At 38.1% G+C, this 25,962-nt stretch overlaps 2 protein-coding genes across 4 annotated transcripts in view; one reads left to right on the top strand and one right to left on the bottom strand.

Annotated features, from left to right (window-relative positions):
* The window catches only part of LOC129579272 (acetylcholine receptor subunit alpha-like), an 84,901-nt gene extending 69,971 nt beyond the window's left edge, over positions 1-14,930 (top strand). Inside the window, exons 11-18 of the mRNA XM_055469169.1 lie at positions 524-692; positions 1,172-1,308; positions 5,067-5,123; positions 5,436-5,522; positions 5,889-6,005; positions 6,410-6,650; positions 7,761-7,766; positions 7,915-14,930. Of these exons, the coding sequence (XP_055325144.1) occupies positions 524-692; positions 1,172-1,308; positions 5,067-5,123; positions 5,436-5,522; positions 5,889-6,005; positions 6,410-6,650; positions 7,761-7,766; positions 7,915-8,106 (1,006 nt within the window). The 3' untranslated portion in view covers positions 8,107-14,930. The remainder of the gene's footprint in view (positions 1-523; positions 693-1,171; positions 1,309-5,066; positions 5,124-5,435; positions 5,523-5,888; positions 6,006-6,409; positions 6,651-7,760; positions 7,767-7,914) is intronic.
* Positions 14,931-16,639: 1,709 nt separating this feature from the next.
* LOC129579268 (eIF-2-alpha kinase activator GCN1) lies at positions 16,640-25,779 on the bottom strand. 3 transcript variants are annotated; one of them, XR_008689213.1, is made up of 7 exons: positions 25,616-25,779; positions 25,411-25,513; positions 24,723-25,289; positions 24,206-24,609; positions 20,197-24,096; positions 16,948-20,108; positions 16,640-16,866 (listed from the first exon to the last, which is right to left on the bottom strand). XR_008689213.1 is itself a non-coding variant. In XM_055469164.1 (6 exons), the coding sequence occupies exons 1-6, from the start codon at positions 25,628-25,630 to the stop codon at positions 17,136-17,138; spliced, it is 7,962 nt and encodes a 2,653-aa protein (XP_055325139.1). In that variant the 5' UTR covers positions 25,631-25,779; the 3' UTR covers positions 16,908-17,135. The 3 variants fall into 3 exon arrangements, 1 of the variants encoding a protein (XP_055325139.1); XR_008689214.1 differs by having other exon boundaries at positions 16,640-16,900; positions 25,616-25,754; XM_055469164.1 differs by lacking the exon at positions 16,640-16,866 and having other exon boundaries at positions 16,908-20,108.
* Between the last annotated feature and the right edge of the window lie 183 nt (positions 25,780-25,962).

Consider the following 25,962-nt stretch of genomic DNA (forward strand, 5'->3'; position numbering starts at 1 on the left):
AGAGAGAGAGAGAGAGAGAGAGAGAGAGAGAGAGAGAGAGAGAGAGAAAGAAAAACAAACTTTACCTATGAAAAATATGAAACGAGCAATTGTGAAACATAATAAGCCAATTCAGCTATGCGGATGTAAAAATACACATACGACGTGAATGGAAATAAGAGCCACGATTTTGAACCCATTTTTTCCGAGTCACTCTTTCTATTTGCTGCTTCTCTCTGTCACTCACATTGGTATTCTGTCGTTTGTAACAATATTCGCACAGCAGATTTTTCACGATGCAAAGGAAATTGCATTTTTCTTCGTGACATCCACTTGGTTCGAACAATAAATTTTCATGGAATTCGACCAGGCCACGCTGTTTCACTAGCTCACTCTCAATTCATGTATGAGCGCAGAAATACGCATACTACACATACAGACACATGATCGCTATACGACCACTCACATGTAAATCCTAGCTCGAATGACGAAAACCACAACAACAACAACGAACGAAAAGTAAATACAAACTTGTCATTCACAGAAATGAAAAATTCTACACATGCTGCGATGAACCGTACTTAGACATCACATTCAACATAACGATGCGACGAAAAACGTTATTCTACACTGTGAATATAATCATCCCCTGCATGGGCATTAGTTTTTTAACGGTGCTAACGTTCTACTTGCCATCTGATAGTGGCGAAAAGGTAAGTACTTTTCCCGTTGAAATATTTCAAACGAAAAACATTTCTTTTTGCTTATTTTCTTCGTGTTGCTCGTTGAATTTGTTCCATTTGCATCGACTTCTTCTTCATCGCCTTTCATCATTTGCTTTTGTTGCGAAGCGTTTACTAGCAGTAGTATTTGCATTAAATGACAACATAACTTCAACTTGATTTTAACTTTTAAGTACTTTTCCACTTTCGTGCACCCTCTTTCCATCATTCTCGCACGGGCCGCATAGACAAACTTAAATTTTCGTTGTTGTTTTGAAAGGTATTCTTTTTTTTTTTTTTGGAAGTACTTCATTTTTTTTGCATCTATTTTATAATTTTTGTTCCTACTTTTGTGTCATTTCTCTCGGACATTTTGCCGCTGTCTGTTTAGCTTACAGCACACATTTTTCACTCACGTTGTTCTTGATGTTTTTTTCTTCTCGTTTTTTCCAATCTTTTCTTATCTGCAGGTAACGCTTTCGATATCGATTCTTATTAGTCTCCACGTGTTCTTCTTGCTGGTTGTCGAAATCATACCGCCAACATCACTGGTTGTTCCTCTGCTGGGAAAATATTTGATATTCGCTATGATCCTTGTCTCCATCAGGTAAATTCAACCATTTTGCTCGAGCGAAAAGTTTCCGTGTGATTTTAAATTGGTTTTTCCGTCACGCAAATGATTTTTCAACGCTCAAGGACTCACTTTAGTGCACGTCTGTTGATCATTCATTTATTCATTGACCCATAGCACAAAAGTTATGTTTGTGTGTGTGTGTGTGTGTGTGTGCCTGTATGACGGCTGCCACTTTAAATTCGAAAATTTTCACAAATGTTCGACGGCAAGTGCAATTTGCATCGTTGAATGCAAGTAGAGCTGACAAATAACAAAAACCAATGATGGTGTAGTGGTTCTTGTACTTCTTCAAGGCATATGAAGTGCTGAGCTTGTGAAACATGAGTTTCGCCTTAGTTTCTTTATTTTTTTTCATTTCTTCATTCGTCTAGGTAACAGAACTTGAATAAAAATTGAAATATCCATTAAGTTGGACAAACAGCAGAGGAGAGAAACACTCACCATCACCAGAAAAAAAACCAGCGAGAAAACAAAAACAAAACATGAAAATCGCTAAACGGATTACAATAATTCCTTTGAAATACGGACCAGATTGTTTGACTGGGGCTTCGCAATTGATTACCACGTTTTCAATTATAAGTTGATCACTTTGAGCGATATTCGAAAATGACATTTAATGCTTTTTTGTGTGCGTCTGTTGAATATTGTTCATCGCACTTGACGTTTTTTTTGTTTGTTTGCTACTAGCTGTATCTATCCTGTGCATTGTTGTTGTCGCGCGTCGCGTGTGTAACAGCAGCAGCTTGGGTGCAGACGAGAGTTTCACACTACAAAGTTTACGGTTTTTTATGTGCATGAATATCGATGTGCATGAATGTACAATGTACAATGAACCGGGTTGCAATTATTCCCCCTGCAGCTGCTATCGAGCTTCGGCTTCCGTTTAAATAATCAGATTTCAATTGGAATACACCGAAATGTCGTTAAAATGTATCCATCGAATGTAATCAGATTTCGATGTTTCAAAATGTAAACTGATAAAAGTTCAATTTTCCAAATTTGAGCTTAAACAAAACGTGCGCCCGAATTGTTGCCTTATTAATATTTCGGTCGCCGTTGTGTAGTTCATGCTCAAGACAATTTTCACTATATTTCGTTGCAAGCCGGTTTCAGATAGATACACGAAATGAACCGAGAGGGAGAGAGAGAAGCCAAAAATAAAACTAGTTATGTGAGTGGTGTGCGGCGTTGAAATAAAGCAGCGACGAAGAAGAAAAGCAAAGGAAAAATGAGTAAATGTCACGGAAGGCAAATATGAAACTTTTCTCAATGAGGTGAATCCATCGAACGTGGCCTGCATTTGCGAATCATCAAAAATTATGGCTAAAAGCTCTGCGACTGAGAGACAAAAGCCAGCAAACACACTCCGGCAATACACATAATACGAATGAACAAGAAAAAATTGAAGCGAACTCAGGCCAAAGCTGTATAAGGCATAGAGAAAAATTCGATGCACGATAAAATTCATAGCTTGTGCTCGTCTCTTTTGTGTATGTTGTGTGTGGCCTTTTATAAAATTACACGGCAAATCATATACAATTGTTACTTTGTTCATCCCCTCCTCCTCTCGCTCTTCCAATTTCGTTTCGTGCGCGCATCATTTTGCCCATCGTAATAAATTACATATATTATTATGTGCGATGAGAGCAATAAAAAAAACCATGTCGCGCGAAGTAGAGACGGAAAAATCGCAATTTTCATCATTACAACGTAGTGTGTGTGTGTGGATTCTGATTAGATAACACGTTCAGATCGCTGTTGAACGACAAATCAAGCTTGCCACCATTTTGTGTGATATGATAACCGGGTTCTCACGTCAGTTGTGAGCACGTGAGAAACGCATTTCATCATAGATCACAAATACACAAATAAACCAACCGGCAATAACGACAAACCGTACGCTCGACGTTGAAAGCTATAAATCAAGAAAACAACCGGCCCAATTCATTTATTTGAATCTTCAATGTTGCTGCAGCTAACATTTAAAAATAATATTTACCTAGCCAAGTGGAACAAATATCTATTAACTTTGCCATTAAGGTTGGCGCACAAATTAATTTTAGTTTGGCAACGACGAGGGAATGCGCTCGATGCTTCTTATTCATTTCGTTTGTGTTCCGTTCTCTTTGCCCGCTCTGTCATCTTTCTCCCACTCTCGTCGTTCGCTTCTTATCCCAAACACATTCACGCAGAATATCCAGCTATTTTCGGCGATTCGTGAATTAAATAGAATGTGTAATCAGCCAAGCGTTGCAACAATTTATCCATCCTGCTATGAAATACTATTTGCTGGCATCTTCGAGATATATCTGCACACACACATTCATTGGGCACGTTTCGCTAGAGCTAGCAAAACAATGGTAAACCATCCACAACAAAAATTGTGTATCCCAAACTCACAATCAGCACACAACACTAGCGAGAAAGCGAACGCTCACAGCACTCTCAAACAACACACAAACACAATCTACGCAAATATATCCACTAAAAACAGTGTGGTAAAAAAAACACCATTTCCAATACGTTCACGTACGATTGTTATAGTTATTACTGCAACCATATTGGGATGGAGAAAACACAAGATAACCGAGAATAGAAAAAGTGAAACAAAAACCGAAAAAGGAAAATGAAGCACCCTCCGTTTGTCCGAAACATCAACATGCGACAAAAAAGAGAGTCACTTTCTCTTGCCTGACAACTCATCGTCCCATCCAGATACAAGGGAGAGAGATACTGTGTTCTGCATAGATTTTGAAATTGTGTTGAATCGTAGTCGATACAGTACTGATTCACAGCGCATTCAATTCAACTGGGACAAATTTCCACAATTTCTTACGGATGGCTTCTCGGTACAAGTGATTTCTTGTGCGGTGGCCCTTTTTCTGTCTCTGGGACTCTTCCACATTGCCTGCTGTTCGCTGATTCGTTCGTTTGTTCCTTTTGTCACCTCTTCAGCTGTCATTCCTGTTAACACTTCAGACTCAATGATGCCGCTATTATTCGCTCTTTTGCACCCACACCATTCGAATTGAAAGCTCGATGCGCCGAAAGACGAAATAAATGAATTGCACTTTCTATTGTCATATTATCTGCGTTCGAAAAAAAAGGGAGATAGCCGGATTAGAAGCCAGGAGAGGCGATGTGTACAACAGCAGTAACAGAAACAGCAACAACAGTAACAACAACAAAACTAAAACAAAAGTGACAGGCAGGGGAAACAAATACTTTTTCACTGTCCCATAAGATAATTCTCGATGATAAATGAACTAAATTCACTGTATTGTTTTGGTGTTTATTTAACATGACATTTTTTTTGGTTTTGTTTTTGTTATGGTTGCTTTCGTCGCTGACGTTGTCGTTGTCGTCGTTGGACCACCAAATTCCTCCACTTATCTTTCACATTAAAACAATCTCGCAACATGGACAGCTTCGTATTTTTTTTATTGCCAAAGAAACCAACAAAAACAATGACAGCCGCAAACAAAATCTGAAAAAAAAAACATTTTGCATAAAACGAACGAAAATCACATCTGTATTTGATTGTAAATTTTCAAACGGATCATATTTTTTTTGTGTTCTCTATCTCTCTGTATTTATGTCTGTCTACATCGCTTGTGTGAAATGTGCTCATTTCATTTGCTGAATATGGCTTTGCAATGGGAAATTGCTCCGTTGGTCGCCCGTCGGCTGTCGTTGTTGTCGTTCAATCGGATGTATTTATGATGCTGCAGCATTTGTGTCACAGTGGTAGTGCTCAACGTTCATTTTCGATCACCTCAAACGCATAGGTACAGATTTAACCGCAATAATATATTATTAACTATACTTAATAACATAATAATAACGGCGATATTTTTGGTGTAATTTAACACATAACGTCCCATTATGTTATCAACATATCGGAATGATATCTTACGAATTATGTGTGAATTCGTCTTTTGATTGTTAAGAAAATTTCAAACAGAATTCGTAAGATAACATGTAATTATTGTGCAAAATCTTAACGTTGTTAAGTTAAAAACCATCCCAACATAACAATATGTTGGGCAATAACATGATTCTAACATATCGAAAATGTAAACGTATATCTGTACGTATAGGATGGCGCCGTGGGTAAAAAAAGTGTTCATAAACTTTTTACCGAAATTGTTGTTTATCAAACGACCGCAGTACAATTTCGAAACCAGGTAAATAATTGATTTTAATTGATTCGATACATTCATTGCACATCTCGTTCTCTGCAACACAACTCTCTGGATTTTGTTCGGATTTAATTCGTTCATTGTCATTGCCATTTATTTGTCCATTTCTCCAATTCTCTTTTTGTTTTCAATCTCTCTATCTATCTCTCTTTTTCTCCTCCGTTCCAATCATCCGTTTTTTTTTCTTCGTTTTTCTCAATTCCTATAAAATTTTGTGTGCATTGCTTTTGTCTCTGCATTTTGGTTATTTATGGCATTTTCAATTGTTTTCATTCGTTTTTTAATCCGCCATATCTATTGTATCGGTGCACTTTGGTAATCCATTAGAATTGAATTTATTTGTTTTTACAGCCGAAAATTGCTTGGCGATTCGCATGTATGCTTTTATCCATATTATTCAACAACACATTTGGAACAAAGCTCGCAATTCAGTCGAGCACATTCTAAGGATGATTTAACACCAACAAGGTAATTTCACTTTTCTTAATCCTTCTTTTCCTTTTCTCTCTGTTTTCTTCTCCCTCCTTCTCTCTCTCTCTCTCTCTCTCTCTCTCTCTCTCTTTTTCCTACTTTTTTTCAGTTTCTTTCTACTATTCGAGATAAACATTTCTTTCTTGCATGTTTCATAAGAAGAAAGAATGAAAAAAGTGCTGTGTTAATGTTATAATTGCTGTGCTCTCATTTGGCACTTTTCTAATCATAAATTAATCGTTCTTTCCGTTCTCTTTTCCCCTCGCCTGCCCCCAAAAACTACAATAACAACAACGAAAAATCGGTGAATGGCTGGATGGTGTTGCGGTTTGCATGGCAATGACACACTAACTATGGCCGAATAATAATTGTTGGAAACCGACGACACGATGGCTAAGCAGCTTAAGCAGATCCGGACCGTTTGGGAGTTGTCAAATTCACGGTTCCATGCCGATGCCTCAGTCCGAGTCAGACGATTTATCAAATATGCCGGATATTGATAATGCTTCTGGTGGCATTAAAAGTCCAATTATTAATAATCCAGCCTTTTCACACTCAAAATGCCCACCAGAAATCCATCGCAGCTGCTTCTGTGTACGATTTATTGCTGAACACACAAAATTACTGGAGGATTCAACAAAGGTAAGAAAATAACCGCAACATGAAATATTCAAAATAGCAACAAATTTCAATTGTTTTTGTGTTGGTCCCCCTCCGAAAGAGAAAAAAGCCACGGCGACGAAAAGGTAAAATCCAATACGGTCAGACGAAAAGGAACAGGACGCAAAAAAAGGAACAATATTCTTTTTTCACCTTGATGAGCCACTTTCATCAAAAGGTCGCTTTTGATTTTCTAAATTGGCTAAACCGAAAACGGTAGTAAAAGGAAAACAGCACAACAGTGAAAGTCGGTGGCCACACCGCAAGTGCTGGCCACCAAGTGTCAAGCTCATGTTGTTGAGCGACAAAGTTTCAATTTTCTTTTGAAAACAATGTACGTAAGCTCGAAAAAAAGTGGAATTGCTTTTTAGTGTGTGTAGTACACACTGTGTACGCTTCGAACGCGGCTGCCCCAGTAGTTGCTATTCTCTCTCTCTCTCTCTGAATGGCGTGCGCTTCGATTCGCGTTTTTTCCCTCAACATTTGCACGCGAATCGTTCATTCTTCTGCTTTCGTTGTCACTTTTTTCCATGCTCCGCTTTTATTTTCATTTGCGACTAGTTTATGCTACGAAAGCAAACTTTTCTTACGATCCATGGTTTACCACCTTTTCAAAATCGCAACCATCGCATTTACAGTACTATGAATGAGGCAATGCTTTAGAAAAAAGGAACGTAATCCATAAGCATTGGTTACATTTGCCTTACACTATTACATAACGTACAGGTGGTGTATAGTGAGTGCAATGAAGGAAAAAAAAAGAAAAACGAAAATGAGGGAAGGCGTGAAAACTATCTTTATTTTGATATATATTTTTCTTCACTCGGTGCAACCACTTTTTTACTCTCTTGTTTCAATTGGTTATGAGTACCTGTGAAAGTGAGCTTTGAAAATCAAATCGCACGCTTGACTCACCCAATCTCAATGTGTAAAATGATGGAGAAAGAAGAAAAAATCGCACACATATACAGCCACGTCGAATTCCGAATCCAGCACAAAGATTATATGTTTTTTTTCTTCTCTTCTGTTTTCTTACGTTTTGCTCATCAAACATTTATCTTGTACCGGTTTTTCTTTCTCTTCTACTTTCAGATCAAGGTATTTCATTTGACTCGACTCGTAAGGAGCACACTCCATGCTCTCTGCGGTTCTGGCATATCTTTCGAGCTGAATGTCATGGAAAAATTGCCTCTTTCATATTTTTTCTCTCTGTTTTTATATTTGTTTTTCTTTTCATCTTCGTTAGGAGGATTGGAAATACGTAGCCATGGTGTTGGATCGGTTATTTTTATGGATATTCACGTTAGCGGTTTTAGCGGGCACAGCTGGAATCATACTACAAGCTCCCACACTATACGATGATAGAATACCAATTGATCGGAAATGTTCTGAATATGAGCCGGGTGCGGCTCCAGTCGGTCGCTGTCCTGAACAATAACGATGATTTCATTCTGATGAGATCCGTATATTTATTACCGTTTATTATGATTATTAACTGAAGCATACACTTTCGGTACGGCGCGGTCCTTCTGAGAAAGAGCGAACGACAAAAAAAAAATACGTAGGTATATTTTTTCCCCTTCGGTCGGATCGGCAAGAGTGCAAGAGATTCGCTTCCATGCCACGAATGTTAGAGACGATAGAAGAGTTCGTAAATGGAAGAGTAAAAAGAAAATATATACACATAAAACCAACCATTCACCAGAAAATATATTTAAAAAAAATGAAGATATTGCAGTTTTATTGCAAGACAAAATGTTCCGCTGTTCGGCTAATGGAAATACAATACTAAGTAACGAAGGACCGTTTACATTGTGTGCACCGCTCAGTGAGAGCGATACCTTTTAGACTGTGTGAAATTATTTTTTATTTTATGATGTGTACTGTACAAAAAAAAAGAAATAGATAACAAGTGGAGAACAGAGAAGAAAATAACCCCTAAGGAATAGCGAATGAACTGAGAACAAAAAAATTGTGCATCCGTATTTGTTAATCATGGTTCGAAATGAGTGCCTCAATTTGAGTATATTTGACTGATGAAAACGATCAGCGGCGATGAATTCGACTACTAACATAATAATGTATTTAATATTACACCATTTTCCAACGAATATAATAAATTAACAAGAAATAACAGTAGAATCAAGAAAACTCTTAAAAACAACAACAATTCAAACGACGAAACACCATCGACCAACAACAACTACAACAGCATCACGCATGCATGTACTGTTTCTCGCCACGCGTTAGCTATATTCAATCGTTTGGACCGGTTTCGGCATGTGAGAAAAAGATAGTGAGAAAGGAAGAGCGAGGGCAAGAGAGAGAGAGAGAGAGAGAGAGATAGAGAGAGAGAGAGAGAGAGATAGAGAGAGAGAGAGAGTCATTGAATTTGGAGCTGCATCAAGTTGAATTTTGGTCGTGCAATTTGTTACGTAAATGACATTTTAAAAATATAAGTGCTCGGCTTTTCTTGATGTTTCCTCTTTCGCTGCAGACAGGAAATTTCAAGTATTTGCAAAAGTTTTCGCAAGTTGCTTTGTTCGTTTTGGTTTTCTCAAGCAAGCAACGACGTTGTTCTTGGTCTGCTTCTGTGGACGCGATGCATTTTTCATTTGGGAGGTGGAAGCGTACACGAACGAACGAACGAACAAATGAGAGGGCGGGCGGATTTTTGGTGGATTTCGACATTTTTGTACATAATAATCCCGAAATTGAAAAATCTCATGTGCAAGCATTTATATACTACTGCAATTACAAGAACAATATTTGAAGCGGGAATAAAAACGCCTGAAAAATTTATAAGTTTCACTGCTAAGCGCAACAAAATAATGCCATGTTGTTCAAGAAGCCATCGAAATGTTGAATTTGATCGCATAAATTCAGTTTGTCGGGATGAAAATGAAAAGTATTGCGACGTTTCGTGTTATGTAAGATGGTACGAAAAATTTGTTTTTCGCGTTAAAATTCGGGACTCTCTATAGATAAGCTGCTGCTTATGCCGTTGTCGGTGCTGAAGTGACGGAAAAGCGAAAGAGTGTGCAATAATAAAATCGGAATATTTTTTGCGAGTTGTCGTCTCTTTTAATTTCGACTTCAAGAATAGTTCGGCGGATAATTATCTGGGACACGGAAAAATGCAGAGACAACTTAAATTTAGTGCTTTACTTTCGATGTCGGTCAAATCTCACATGTGTAGCACACTTGTGTATGATCAAAAAGTCATGAAAAAAATACACAAACACACAGCGAGGAGACATTCACTGGCGGTGCAGAGTAGTGCGACCACTCGAAGCACATTTTCGTATACCCATTCTCACAACACATACACACATGCTTCCACGAAGTGAAAAGCGATTGACATATACATGCGGCCAAATGTTTGCCTATGAGTGTAATGCTCTTTGATTTGAGTGAATGAGTTGCGACACAAGGTTTGAGACAGTGTTTTGTAATCGGGACAGAAGTTGCATTTGCTATGCTCTGTGCAACTTGTTGTTGTTATTTGTTCCTGTTCCTAATAAAATGGATGTTTAGCTCTTCAGTCTAAACATGCGTTTTCCCACTCATTAAACGCAATTTCTCGATCGGAGCACACTCTTGAGAGTCACAAGCGTAAACAGTACGCAATTATAACGAGAATGTTGCGGGAGTGAATAAAAAATCATAGGGAATAAAATCACGTTGCCATTAGATTTTTAATTACTGAGCGGCCGTGAGCAAAACAGATGTATAATAATTGCTTTGATTGCATAAAATTAATAACCGCCAGCTTGTGGCAACCAAATGTGTTTGCGGCAGATCATGGGAGTTTGTTCTTGAGAAAATGAAGAAAAAAAAATAGAGTACGGTAGCAAAAGTCCAATAAACCGCGTTGACCCATCGCAAAACACATTGTTCTGCTCTTAATTTAAAACGATTTTGTTCTAAACTTTATTTCAGTTTTAGAGCCGCATACACATCTTCCCTTTTTTGTTGCTATTTCGCTCTCGGTGATGTTCATCGTTCGCTGATAGACAATTTCCTCATATTGGCCGTTTCAAGCTCGAGAACCGGTTCGAGTTGGTCTTTTTAACCAAATTGTGCTTTCACACAATAAAACTTTATGTTTGGCTCGTTACTTTTTTTTCTTCGGTTGTTTGCATTTATTTATTTTTTTTTCATTTCTCATTGCTTCATCTTTTTTTCCAAAAGTTTTCTTTCATCACGAAAACTTTACGGTACAGAAATATGTGTGAGCATTGCTTACAAAGCAAAGATGGGGATGGCATGGCCGCCGAAAATGAAATGGTCGAAGCAAACGAGAGAGAGAGAAAAAAAAAGTTGTTTTCGTTGCGATTTTATTGGTGAACGGTTTCAGGTATTCGAGTACACTACCTTTAGTTTTTGTTTAATGCAGTTTTTTTTTCTCATTTCGTGTTGAAAATTCTTCTGAAGTTATGTTTAGGCGGCCACAAACTTTTCCATTTTGTTTACGGAGTGTTTCGTTTAATTGTTATTGTTGCATATTTCGATTGTTTGATGCGGCAATTCTGGTTCAATGTGATGAATGACGAAAGGTTGGTCGGGTGGTTTTATCTCTTTTTTTTTTCTTCGTTGAATGTATGTCTGTGTGTGCGAATGTGTTGAGAAATTAGAGACCGCAATAAATGTGAATGGAATTGGTGTGAGGTATATGATCGATTATTTACTCTAGCGAAGCTCGTCGATTTTGCACCAAATTTCTCGATCAGAATTGGGTCATGTGCGTCATTTTCCATAATGTCAAATGGGATGATTCATTGGAAGATGTTTATATGGAGGATTTAGGAACCCCGACAACGACACAGAGAATTAATTTTAAGCATGCTTTGTGTGTGATGCCACCTAAAGCTTTGTAAATTGAGGCAAAGAGAAAGAGAGAGATAGAAATCCCGCATACGCTTCGCACAAATTGTAAAACGAATCATTGCCCTTTGCTTGCAACCAATTTTTTTTCTCTGCCGTCGTAGATAGATGACGACGAAGAAGAAGAAGAAGTTGCTTTGTTGACAAAAAAAATGCAGCAAAAATGTGTGTGCTTCGCTTCTGCTCTGTGCTGTGTTATAGCCATTATTTTTCTTTTCCTGGCATGCCATTCGCATTTGGTGGCACAGCAATAACAAAGTTCGCGCACAAAATTGCAACCATTGCACCAGCAGCAGCTAGATAGAGAGCGTGAGCATAGTGAAAAACACGAAGTAGAAGTAAAAGAAGAAGAAGAAAAATGATGAGAAAAAACGGCCCAACATTAAACTAAATTGTGTAATCAATGTGTAAGAAGACATCATCATGACAGCATAATTTTAATATTACTTACTTTCTTACTTTCCATTTAATTCTGTTGATTTCATGATACTGTCCGCGGACACTAGAATTCATTTACATTAACGTGATGATATCATTTTCTCAACGTACTCCCGGACAAAGCCGAGAGAGCGCTCCGAATCGAGCGAACGAATAGATCGGGTTGGGGGTGTCGCACCAACAACAAACGAACGAACAAAATTATGTGTGATTGCAAACCTACGAAATTTGTTATTGCGAATTGAATGTAATTTTACGTTGAACGGGAAATTCATGAAAGTCACTTGCATTTTCGAAAAATTGAACGGAAATTTAGCCGGAAAATAAATGCGACGAGAAAAAAATAGATCTTTGAAATCTTAAATTGCATTGTGCGTTCTGTGTTAAATGAGCAGAAGCCCAGTCGAGGCACACTTTTTGGACGCTGTTGACATAAATCGATAATAATGAATGAAAAAGAGAAGAAAAAAACCCATTTAGAATGAGAGTGAAAATGGAATACGCATACACACCAATCATCACACAATTATTATCTCAATTTGTAAATTAAAACTCCAAACTTTTAGCAAACCAAGCGTTATTATTCTAAACACGGAAACGTATGAGAACACAAAAACAAACCACAAAAAAGAAAAAGATGAAGACGAGAGAAAAAAACGAATCATAATTAAACACAATCCATTCAATGGGTTTAAGCGGAATTCACCCGGACAAGAGAAAAAAACGAAGTGACAAACAAATAGAGAGAAAAAAAGAAGAAAAAATTTACCAATTCACTAATTCGGCTTATCCTTAGACATTCATGCTAGAATTTTATGCAGCCGAACCATTGCCAAAAATAAAATCCAAACAAACACATACACACAAAACAACAACAAGACATTATATCATTGCCCATTTTTCAACTGCGATCATTAATCATTGTGTTTGAGTTTTACTTCTATTTACGTTCCGTTTTCAAACAAGCAATTCGGAAATATCGGTAATTTATACAAGAAGATATTCGGTTACATTTCGAAATATTCGCTATTTCCGCATCGATAATGTACAGTTGTACACACTGCATACGCGCGCTCAATTTCTCTAAAAGTTTTCGTTGTGCTTTTTTTTCTGCTTGTCTCATTGATTTTTTTTTCATTCATTATTTCGTATGGAGAAGACTTCGCTAACTCTGACAATTCCGTTTTCATCTGATGAAAACTGTTCATAAAACAACCATGAAATATGGTGTGTCTGATTTTGTGTCACTTTAGTTTTTGATACTGATCGCCATTGTTTCACTCAATGGATTGCGAAGAGCCTTCTTTGACCTCCAAAGTAATAGGAAGAAAAAAAACGAACCAAAGAAAAAAAAATTCCTAACATAGAATAGAATCAAACGCACTGTATTTAGACCGTCGACTGAATCTATCTTCGCACACACACGTAATATATAATAAAATTGTTCAATTGCAATTCATTGCTCGGATGAAAGTTGAATGAGTCAGTTCATTTGACAGAAGGCACACCATGACGACAATGCCATGAACAAGAATCTCCCTTTTTTATATATGTATTCTAATATTAATACCGTATATGTATTGTATGTATGTAAAGCAGTTGCCAGTTAAAGTTCCTCAACCAATTTCTATGTGCTTGAAATAATAGTCGTTTTTATCAGATCTCGCAGAACAGCGAATACGAACAATAGATGGTCCTTTGAATTCGAACCTTAAACTTCAAAAGACATACCCGTAGATTTGTCGAACCAATTAGCCAAAATGAAATTAGCTACAAAGAAAATAGATGAATTTTCTAATAAAATAATAAAACTAACACACAAAAAAAAACAAAATCGATGCCAAAAACAGAAGAATATGGCGAAGGAATAATGAAAGGAAACAGAAAAAATAAATAAATACAAATTAAATATATCGAGAGATATTTTAAGATGAAGAGTTAACATTTACTAGTCAATAAAACAAAACAAAAACAACCAATTGATCGCAGATAAAAGAGAAGAAAAAAAAACTGAATTATTTTGTGTACATACAAAGAAAAAACAAAAAAAAAACAAAAAAATGGTTAAAAAAAATATATTTGAATTTACGATAACGATTTTAGCATTATTATGAATGCGAAACTAAGAAGGATGTTTTGTATGGTCTGATGCAGGTTAAACTAACTAACACAAACACACAAAAGCAAACAAACATGAGAGAAATACAAAAAAAAAAATCAAAACGCAATTACATTAGAATGGCGAGAGAAGTACATTTAAAATTAGAAACTATTCAAACAAAAATGGTTCAAACCACTTACCGATCATTATGAACTATGTTTAAACAGAAAGTGTCATAGAGTCTAGAAATTAATGCAATTAGCTCAAATATTTGTTAACACTTTAATAATATATTACGATTATTAAAACGTGTACATTTCAACCGCACCGGTTGGGGAACAACGCTATCCATTTTGCATTGTATCGTCGGGCGCGAGCGTCGGCATGTGTTTCAAACCCAAACGGTGGTAATTGCTCAATGCATGGCGACGTACCGGAACCGAACATGGAAAACCAACGACTTATGACATTTTATTAATTAAATGAGAGTAAAAAAACAACAACAACAACAACAATACCTATGCAAAACAAACTAAAACATAATACCTTTAATTTTATTAATCAAACAAAACTTATTTGATAGGAAATTGTAATGACATTGGTAAAAAATAAAACAGAGACAAATACACACATTACGAATATAGTGTTTTCAATGGTGGGGAAAACACAAATTGTTTGACGAAGAAAAAAAATCACTTATTGAAAATTATTGCAATTGGATGATGTTGTGTTTTTTTATCGTTTCAATTAGCATTCGCCAAGTTTAGAGACATTTTTCAGAATTATGTTGAACACTGAATAACTGTTATTTGCTCACAAAGTTAAATCTGATAACAAAATTATTATTAAAATTACAAGTCAAATGTCATTCGCTGTGAAATTGAGACTCTCACAACTTGTTGACACTCACACGAAATTCTATGTCTTTTTGACGGCAATCATTTGCTAGGGGCATTTCTCACACAAACAATTTGAGCAAATGTGCAAAAATGTCTATTATTTTTTCTTTTTTATTGAAATTGTAAGAAAATGTACTGAAATGACGATATTGCTTGAATAAAAGTGTTCTGGAAGTGGGTTTTAGTGGATCTCAAGGTTCGTTCAGAACTGCTCCCGATTCTGGAAGTGGGTTTTGGTGGATCCTCAGGATGGACCAGATCCGGTTTGACAATGCCCTGGCCCATCCTGAAGATCCACTTCCAGAACCGGGAGCAGTTCTGGACAATCCTTGAGATCCACCAAAACCCACTTCCAGAACACAAGTTCAGTGTAAATGAACATTTTTTTACACGAATTGATGAAAATTGATCGAATCGGACCAAATGGAAGGAATTTTTCAAAATTTATAAGAATTCATTCATTCTTTTCGTGAGAAATGCCCCTAGATCATTTGTGTTTAAATGGAAAAACTCAATATTAATGTTTCAACTCTTCCAAAAAGAACAAAAACATTTTATTAAATGAATGAAATAAACGTAGTGTTATCATGAAAGTGAATTTGTGTAAATGGATCCATTTTGGTATTTTTTTTCTTCATATTATTTATATATTAATATACGTATATATAGTGACGGGCTTTTTATTGTGCCCACCAATTTTTATTTCAATTGATTATATTGTAAAGTTAAATCGCTAGCAAAACTAATAAAACATTGAAAACAAAGAAAAAAAATGAAGCAAAAAAAAAAAAATTCAATATTAGTAGACACAGAAATATGGGAAAGCAAACGACTTAAAGTTTTTGAGCCAATTTGAATACAGAAAAAACATCAAAACATTCTCGTTTTTAGGCGCTAGTTTTTATGTAAACTGCATCTGATGAAAAAAAAATATGAAAAAATCGGCTCAACCTGCAATACATTTGCATTTTTCCACATCGCCATCAATTTGAAATGAATAGTTAACATTCGAATTTGTACATACCCTTTAGTAAGTTAGCGCAATGTTCTAGGAACGAACAAGGAATAGAGATATGCCTACGTTATTTTTATCCATACAGATTCATACCGATTATCCTACTGACACCATATTTGCAATCATAAATTGAAAAATACGAAAAAAATTGTAAAGAAATTAAAAAAAAAAATTTTAATTCATTTTTTTTTTCAAGATTTTGGATGCAATTTTTTTCACATGAAACCCAATGTTGATTCCAATGAAAATTCCTAATAAATTCTATAAGAAAAAATTACTCAAATTGTTCCCAAATCGATTGTCAGTCGGGTGGTTGCAGTAGGATAAACATCAAACACTCAGACAAAAAATAATAAAACAAAATTATTAGTACCAATTACAGAAATACGTATACACCAGTAAATAAAAAACAAAGCATCTGAAGAATTAAAATTAACAACAACAAAAATTAGCTCCAATAAAAACAAATATTTTAGAATGGAAAAATAAATTTTTAGAGTTCGACATCGTTTCGCAGATAGAGTGCATAGATTACAATTTGTGAAACATATATTAAATATAATGCATTTGGTAGTTGAAATGTAATGAAAACACACACACACACACACAAAATAAACTGAAAATTGTTGAATTGTGAAAGTAAATGGATTTGTTTTATTTTTCACCTATTTTACATCAAGAGCCAAATGTCTTTTACCTTGCCTTGGATAATGGACGATCGAGTAGGTTTTGCATTGATACCATGCACTTTTTGTTTGATTAATATAAAAATTACCCTAATTAATGTTGGACAAATAGAACAAATTTTAAAAAATCACCATCATTTTCCATTTTCCATGAAATATTACCGTCTGCGTCCTAAAATTTTCGAGAAAAAAAAATTCAACAACAACTTTTAATTTATGGTTTGAATGACATTTATTCAATAAAAATAAAAACCTGGTTTTTAATGTATTATTTGGACTATTGACTAATGCAGCAATTCGATGCGAAAATTGTTTTATAAAAATGTTTGCACTGGCTGCCAGCCAATTCCACAGATTTAACGATTTAAAATGAAACAATTTGCTGTTGTTGAGTTCAATGTTCGAATGTGTTTGACGTTGATTTGTGGCGCATTGTCAGGATCAAGACAGAAGTGTATCGTCCAGTTCTTCTTCTTTTCCGATTGGTTGGGTTGCTACTTTGCGCAATACCTTGGACACCACTTCATTTAGCGAATCACGGGCACCGCTATCCAACATCTGTAAACATTTCTGATGCATATCATCACCGCTACGCAATCGCAAGATTGCAATCAATGCAATTTCGGAATTTGATTTTACATAACCATTCTTCTCTTTTGTACCGTTAACCAGCATTGGAATGACGGGCCGCAGGAATTCTTGTGTCGTTTTTTCCGCCGATACAACTCTGGCCAAGTAATTACAATATTTCACAAGCAATTGTTTCACTTCATTGCTGCTATGGTTTATCGATCGTACAAACGGTGTGAGCACTTGTTGCGGTATGGGCATTTCTTCGTTCAAACAGTATTCAAACAAATAACTGGTTGCTCTGATTGCATTGCTGGCAATTTGAATTTTATCGGACGTTATATTTGTGGGAATAATTTTGCAGATTTTCACTTCATATTCGGCGGTGTAAACGATTGATGGGCTTTGTTTCAGTGCAACAAAGAGTGCAGCAGATTTGCCATGGCGCAGAGTCCAGTCCTCGTTGGGGTCGTCTTTCAGAAGGTAATTGGTAAGTGCATCGTTTAATTGTTCCTTTGATAACCACTTGCACAGTGCGCCTAAGCATCCGCCGACCGCACTTCGGGTGACATCTTCCGGATGGCCCAACATTGACGTAAGTGTTGTGTAAACTTGCTTTCTCAATGGCTCTGACATTTTATCACCGGCTGGTGTGATGAGTCCTCGTAATGCTTGAAGCATAGTCTCTCTTTCGCCGGAATCATCATTGGCTTTGATGCCGTTGTGCATTTCCATGAACAGTGGATCGGCTCGGGTGTGAATCTTCACTAGTTCGGCCAATGCAACGCCCGATTTGATTCGAACAATACGATTTTGATCATGCAACGATTTCAAGAATGTCGTTTGTAGTTGCGGCAAAAATTGTTTCAGCAAAATTCCAACCTTATGCAAAAGGATGGCTAATGTTTCCAAGACGGCCGCTTTGACATTTGCATTGAAACGATCGCCCAAAATACGAATCAATGGACCCGTAATGTGAACGACAGATGGTTGAAGAGCCGATGCACTGGTCAATGAAATTACCTCGCCCAATCCAATGGCTGCATTTTCTTTCTCTTCCGGCAAACCATTCAGAATTGCTTCACGGAACACTGGTAGCAATGGTGTGATACCTTTTGGCAAACAGAAACCAGGCAACTCTTCGCCAGCCTTCAAATCGCTGGCTGCATAACGAACGGCTTGACGAACATCGGAAACGTGAGCAATTTGTTGAGCCGAGTCGAGTGTTTTGATAACTGCACTCAATGCCTCCCACGATCGAATCAAGACATCTTTGTCGTTGTCGGCCAACAATCTCAATAAACCTCGCAGTAATTGTGGTACGTATTGTGAGTAGTCGCCTGGTGAATGGGTACAGAAAGCACACAATAAAACAGCCGCTGAACGACGAGTGTTCGTATCGCTTGATTTGGTCGATTCCATCAGAATATCCATTATGGTGCGAATGCCCACTTCATCGCTAACGGATAGAACAACTGCTTGACAGTATTCCGTTTCTTGAGCTTCAGTCGGTGAATTTTGAGCCTCAGACAGTGCTTGCAACAATGCGGGTAAAATCTTTTGCAAATATTTCGTAAGCGATTCTCCGGCGACAGCAGCCAAAATAGACAATGCCTTTGTGTTGACTGGTTGAGCCGTCAATTGTGGCACCAAGTATGGTAGCACAACTCTTGATTTGATGGCCATCACTTGACGCAATCCATCCAATGTATTCTCAGCCACTTTTGGATCTGGATCGGACAAACCGTTCAACATTGACGGTAGAATGTCGTCCAATGCACGCGAACCAACTGTATTGTGCAACGATTCAAACGTTTTGGCGGCTGCTTTTCTTACCTCTGGCAATGGATCGCTCAATGCTTTGCGTACGGTTGGCACCAGACTATTAACGAATGTCAAAACCATTTCCTTCGATGTTGATTCCATGATTTCAGACAAACCGATGCAAACACCTTGACGCTGATCGGCTTGATCGGAATTCAAACCACGCTCCAAAATTGGAATGATTTCAGGCAAAACACGTTCGCCGAGTTTACGCACCAAATCGCCCAATGTGCGACCAGCCACTTGCCGTTTATCGTGGCTTGTACTGGCCAAACAACCGAGTAACAAACTGAAAAGCGTCGGTAGAATTTCGCGCAATGTTCGTGGTGTATTGGTGACGACCACTTTCCATACGTGCAACGCCGCTTGACGTACCATCAATGCTACATCACTTCGGCCCATGTACAAACCAGCCAGCACGCGATTACGACGCTCAGCTCCGAGGAAGCGAATAATGGCCGAGTGTGATTGTTCGGTACCGAAATTATCATCTTCGCTCGCTGTCTCGGTGGTCATTTTACCCGACACGCCAGAAATACGATATAACAAATCTCCCAATAATTGAACCGAACTGAAACGAATACGCCAGTTATCGTCGAAAAGACCTTTTTCCAATTCGGGTAACAGTAATGTAACGGCTGATTCGGCGTAGAGATTGACAATACGTTGACCGGCTTTCAATGCGGTATCACGAACATATTCATTTTCGTCGGCCAGTGCCTTCAAAATTGGATTGATAATGAGACCGATGTATGGGGTAAATTCGTTGGGGAATGCGCCCGGCATGTAAATGAACATCATAATGTAACCGTCTTTGACGTGTGGTGCAATATCCGTACGCTCAGCGGTTGCAATGATTTCGGGCATCAATTTGTGCAATTTCTCCACTCCCAAACCACCGACCACTTCAGATAGACCTTGAGCAGCTCCACTACGATCCACACTGCTCGATTCTGATGTAAGCGTTTGCATTAGCCATGGCAATAAGTCTTCGAATGATGATTCACCCATTCCACGAACCTAAACGAATGAATGAGAGAAAATTCATTTTTTTCAACCAAAACCTTTTTTCGGAAACTATTTTAATTTCTTCAAAATGTGTTCTTACCATTGCACCAAGTGCACGGGATGAAACAGCTCGAACTTCGGGTACGGGATCCAATAGCGATGTTTTAAGACCAGGAATGATGTTCGGCAAGTATGGAGTCAAGTCCTTTTGATCAGTGAGCGAATACATGTTTCCAATGATTTGAGCGGCCATTTTACGTGTCTCTGATGATCGATCCATGAATGCTCGCTGCACGACTGGCATAATCAAAGCCAACGATGGTGCATCGATAAAGTGAACGAATTTCGTTTCAAGCAAACTGTGTAAGCATTTTGATGTATTTTTCGATGGATCTTCCAGTGCTCGCAACAAAACCGGTACAATCGCTTGAATTTCGGGATTTTTAATAACCGAACCGATGACACGCAACGCATCGCCGCCAGCCTCTTGCACTTTTGTGTGTGAATCACCCAACACTTCAATCAATTTCGGTACAATGCTAGGCAAACATGATGACAATTGCTTTGGTGCACAATAAGCCATTGCACCGAGCAGTTCAACGGATGCGGTTTTCGTACGCCATGAATCTTCATCGAGTGCATTCAATAATGATGGCAAAACTAATTTAACACCATGTGCCGATAGTTTGCCCATAACAACTTTGGCTGTATCGTCGGCTGCTTGACGCACATACTGACTCGAATCACCGAAACATTGCAACAAATGTGGTAGAACATGTACGATATACGGTTCAAACAAACGTCCCAATGTGGTGCACAGCATTTCAAATGCAAACAATGCCCCTTCACGTGATTTATAGTTCTTTTTTTCTTGAATGTGCTGCGTTAGCTTATTCATAATGTCCAATTGTTTCAGTGACAGAATACCAAGTCCCTTTACAATGCCAGCAATACCGTAGGCAGCACCACGACGTTCTCCATACTTTTCCGATTTAACCAGTTGATTTAACAGTTTCTTAATCATTGCGTTGGCATCATCCTTAACCGATGGCATTAAATGTGGCAAACAATTGGCAACCGCCTCTTGCACTTGTTGCGATGGTGTCGATAAAGCGGCCAATAAACGTTTAACAATTGGTTGAATACGTTCGTCATCTTTTTCCAAATGCCGTGCCAATGAGCCCATTAAAATAACAACGGCTTGCCGAATATTATCATAGTAGCTGGATTTGGGTGCTTTATCCAAGAAATGTTCAAACACCGGCAACAATTTGCCAATGCTTTCTTTTCCATGCAAATCAACAATGTTGAGCGCGGCCGCAAGCATTTCCTTGTGAACGATTTCGTCGCGATCGCCCAATCCTTTCGATACCATAAACTGAATGACACGATCCACCAAACTGAATGAAAAGAATGGTGCAATTTGACAGATGGCAATTGCAACACCACGTCTTGGTACCCATTGATCAATGGCCGGAACGATTTCACGTTCAAATTGATCCAGTTGTGCCGGAATCATTTTCGTTTTTTCACTGTAAATTTCCAACAATTGCTCGAGAATGTTTTCCACCAGCGATGGATCCTCTTTCAAAATCGACACAATAGCCATTGAGGCGGCCTTTTGTATGCACAACTCCGAATGAATGACATCTTTTAATAGTTCGTCGCACATAACAATTGGAACATCAAATTTGGCTTGTTCCCATAGAACGCATGCCAACTGCTTGATTTCTTCGGATACATCGTGTTTGGCGACCCACAAACGACGAATCAAATACAAATTGAATTCATAGTCGGATTCAAACTCGCTTAGAATGTTCACCATTGTGGTTACCGAACGCAATGCAACGTCACGTACCACATCCAAATTACTTTGCAGTGCATTCAACAGGCATTCAACATCACGACGTTCACCTTTTGCATAGAATTTCTCTGCGGAGCTACTTTTTGCCACATCAAGAATAGCGCCGGCCGCTTGGCTTTGTACACGACCACGATGAATGCTCACAATGTCCAACAGCACTTTCAATAGCTCGTAACGTGGCAAGTATTTTGGATGACGATAATCGGTGATATCACCATCGGTTGTGTCGCCGGGAACTCGTACATGTTTTGCAATAATTTGAATGGCCATTAGAAGGTGTTCATCATTTTTGGAGATTGCCTTGTGGAACAAGGTTTTTTTCAAAAACTCAAATGCATAACAAAACACGGGTGCCAACAGTAAATCTTTGTCGTCTTCGGTGTTGACCGTTTTCTCGGCAAATAATTGGAGTGTTGCGACAATTTCTGCGTCCAAATTTTTCGACGTCCATTCTTCCGTCAAATCACAGTGTGGCTCATGCAAACGAAGCGTTGTGATTGCGATTTTATTCATAAGCTCAGCTAAATTATCATTTGTTATGCATGGTGTTCGAAGCTCGTAGTACAGTTTTGTGAGTGATTCGGCGGCCAGTGGTGATTTCAGCACTTGTAGAACTTTTGGAAGCAGCTCGGCATAATGCAATCGCAGATTTTGGCCATTGCCAGCAAGCGCACCTTTGATAAGCGAAACGAGCGATGTGAGTGTTTCACTCAGTGCTTGCAAACGTTGTTTGATGGCCTTTTCCTTGTCCGTTTGATTTTTGATGGCCTCCTTTTGTTTTGGTGTCAATTGCGGTGGTTTCCATGTGCCCTCCTTACGCTTCTTCTCTTCCAGTTCACGGCGCAATTGAATCTCTTCGAGTTGCTCTTTGTACGAGTACACCTTGTTCTCGCGCTTTCTTATTAAATCCTGATAAATGTCGTCACTGTTTGGAATGACACTTTTATCGTACAGTTCACCGTCGGGTGTCAAATAGGTAAAATACTCGGTATCAGTTACGCTAATCATTTCTGGATTACTCAATTGTTCGGACACTTGCGAAATGATCAGTGGCAACAGGACTTGCGGGCACAGTTTTGTTAGCATTGCAACAGTATTTTCAAAGATTGGTGTTGCCTTGTACGTTTCGATGACCAGCGATCTGATTCGATTAACGTTGATTGCAATCAAAGATTTTGGCTCAAGTCCCAATTTTGTGACAATATTCTCCCATAAATCTGGTTGCGCGCTGTATGCGGCTGCTTGATGAGAGCAAATCAAACTGCTCAATGCAATCGATTGACCATCGGCTACATCGACTTCTTTTGAACAGCATAGCAACCAAATGGCATCGATGTAACCCTGCACCGGTATCACTCCTTCTTCGATTGTTTCCGATTCGCCGGCCACTCTGGATACTTGTGCGATTTGTGTGAAATGTTGCAGCAAATTTCGAATGATGTCGATGTGATTCTTACTGCTTGCGATCAAATTTTTCACCAATTTATTCGAATATTCGCGCACCTTTTTCGATGACGAGGTGATTGCATACACAAGGGTTTTGTACAATGGATCGGGTGATCCACGCAATTTATTCAAATGCTGCGACAGAAGAATCTTACTCATTAACGCGACAAAGCACAGTGTATCGGCTGGTGCTGATGTTATGAACTTTTCTGAAACGAACAACTGCTTCGACATATCCAACACGATGTTCCAGAAGTTGGTCAGTTTGCTCGATTGGTCGTCGTCAGTCTTGAGAACGATGCAGGCAGAGCAAAGTGCCTCCGATACCAACGGGATTTGAGAAGAATTTTGCGATGCTTTCTCCACCGTTTTGACCAATGCATCGGACATATTGATACCGGCTGGAAGTGTTGCTTGTTCTAAGCACGCGAGCAACCATTGCAAATATGATACGCGCACCGCTTGTGTGGCCGACTTCAATTCGATGCCCTTCTTGAAAATGTCGGTGATTTTTTTCTGCAGTTCACCCGAATAATTCACCGCCCACAAACTGAACATTTCCAGTGCGTGACACAATACTTTCTCATGAATCTCCGTTTCCAACACTTTGATAAAGTTATCGGTGATGAGTGTAAGTACGTTGGTTAATTCAGCCTTTGGAATATTATTGTAGCTTAAATTACCAGCGCCCTTGAATTAGAACAAAGAAAAAACACAAAATTTAGTTATTGCAAAACAATATTTTTTACTGCATTTTGCCTAAAAACACAAAAGAGCAACACGAAAAAAATACACTAACCTGCAAAATATTGATTCTGAATTCTGCGACGGTGATTTTACCATCGCATCCATTTAATACAGCAAACACTTGTTTGCCCAATGCTTCAATTGCCTTTGTATCGCTACATTTGATTGCAATCTCTTTCAGTGATTCCACCGCTTCGACGCGTGCCGAATCGTCCTTTGAGTAAAGGTTTGTGATGAGTGTTTTGCCCAAATCAAAGGCAAAATCACTACAATCGATGTTAATCTCATGGATAATTGCGCCGACACCCTGCAAAATCACTTCTGGACTTCTTAGCATGGCTCGTTGCAGTGCAGGAAGAATGGTTTTCTTGAATTCATCGGCGCTCAATGCCTTCAGCAATTGCGAACACGATGTGAACAATGCAACATTTGGCTTCACTTTGACGGTGACCAAACCTTGAATCAAAAAAGAATGTTTTTTATTAGATAGGCAACAGCACAGTGAACACAGATAGATTAATAAACAAATTTATGCTTGCATTTTAAACCAAATCTCAATTCAATCTTACCTTTAATGAAATGTTCCAGTAATTTGTCTTTGTTTTGCTGCAGTAGGTCATCCGATGCATTTTTGTACAATCGATATCGAATGATGGCTGCTAAAAGTACAATCACACTGCTGGCCGGCTCAAGTGATATTAATCGGTTGAAATACTCCAATTCAATGTCATTGTGTTGCGTCCAAAATGCCGTGATCAATTGATTGGCACGGTCTGACACACGTTCATTGCCACCGGAAATGCCAAGTTGGTAGAGAGCGGCTTGATGTTCGATTAATTTCTTAAATTCGGATTTGCCAACATCTGTGCTACGGTCGACACTTGATCCAAGCGTAATTGACCATCCCAATGCGATAACAGCACCTTGTGAACTCTTCAATGCCGATAAGCTCGCCAAATCTTTGGACACAATCGTTTTTAATACATTGTTGAAGTGTTCAAATGTTAAATCCGAATGATGCGTCGACAATGCAGCTATCAAATCCTTCACTAATGCCTGCGATTTTGGATCCTTGTATTTGGTTAACGTCGTACCAATCACTTTACAAATGCCACGTATAATCGTTGCATTGATTCCTGCAAATTAATCACACAATTTTTAACATGAAATTCATTTAGTAAAATGTTTTCAATGCACTACGTCCCAAATATGTGGGCAAAAATCTGAAATTGAGCGCAGAAAATCAATAGAACTAACCTGGATTCGTTAACACATTGGTTATATTTTGAAATAGCTCGGGACGTTCATCAACATTCACATTTAGTATACGATTCGGAAGATCTCGCAACGCCTTCGCCAACTGAAATTTAAGATTATATTCACCCATCAAAATCATTTACAATTCAATGGAAGTGGAAATATTGCCGATAAAAAGCAGAAAAATAAAATTGAATTGACGAACCTCTGTGTCTGCCATTTTTTTCCTCTCAATAAATTCAACTCAAAACGCATTGGATTTGTCAATATGTCAAATGCCGGCACGTTTCATGCAGTGAGCAAGTCTCTCTTTCTCTCCGCTCCATTCGATGTGCATAGTCTGTGTGCGAATTCTGCTCATGTATGAGTGACGTGAAATGTCAACGCTGAACGCAGCCCAAACGATTCACAATAACACATTCACTTGAAACTCGATTATGTTATTTGTATGTGAATTTGTTATTAAAAAAAAACAAAACGCAAAATAAAAAGAATGAACAATTGTTTTAAATGTTTTAAAGAGAAAAAATGAAAATGTTTCAGTTTTAAAAT

The sequence above is a fragment of the Sitodiplosis mosellana genome, unplaced genomic scaffold (genome assembly GCF_009176505.1).
Source record: "Sitodiplosis mosellana isolate CC-2019 unplaced genomic scaffold, AAFC_SMos_1.0 Smas_scaffold_6226, whole genome shotgun sequence".
Classification (NCBI taxonomy): domain Eukaryota; kingdom Metazoa; phylum Arthropoda; class Insecta; order Diptera; family Cecidomyiidae; genus Sitodiplosis; species Sitodiplosis mosellana.

Coding starts and splice junctions, on each gene's coding strand:
- LOC129579268 (XM_055469164.1), bottom strand. Junction 25,290..25,410: donor CAATGTGTTAACGAATCCAG/GTTAGTTCTATT, acceptor ATTAATTTGCAG/GAATCAATGCAACGATTATA. Junction 20,109..20,196: donor CCCGTGCACTTGGTGCAATG/GTAAGAACACAT, acceptor TCATTCGTTTAG/GTTCGTGGAATGGGTGAATC.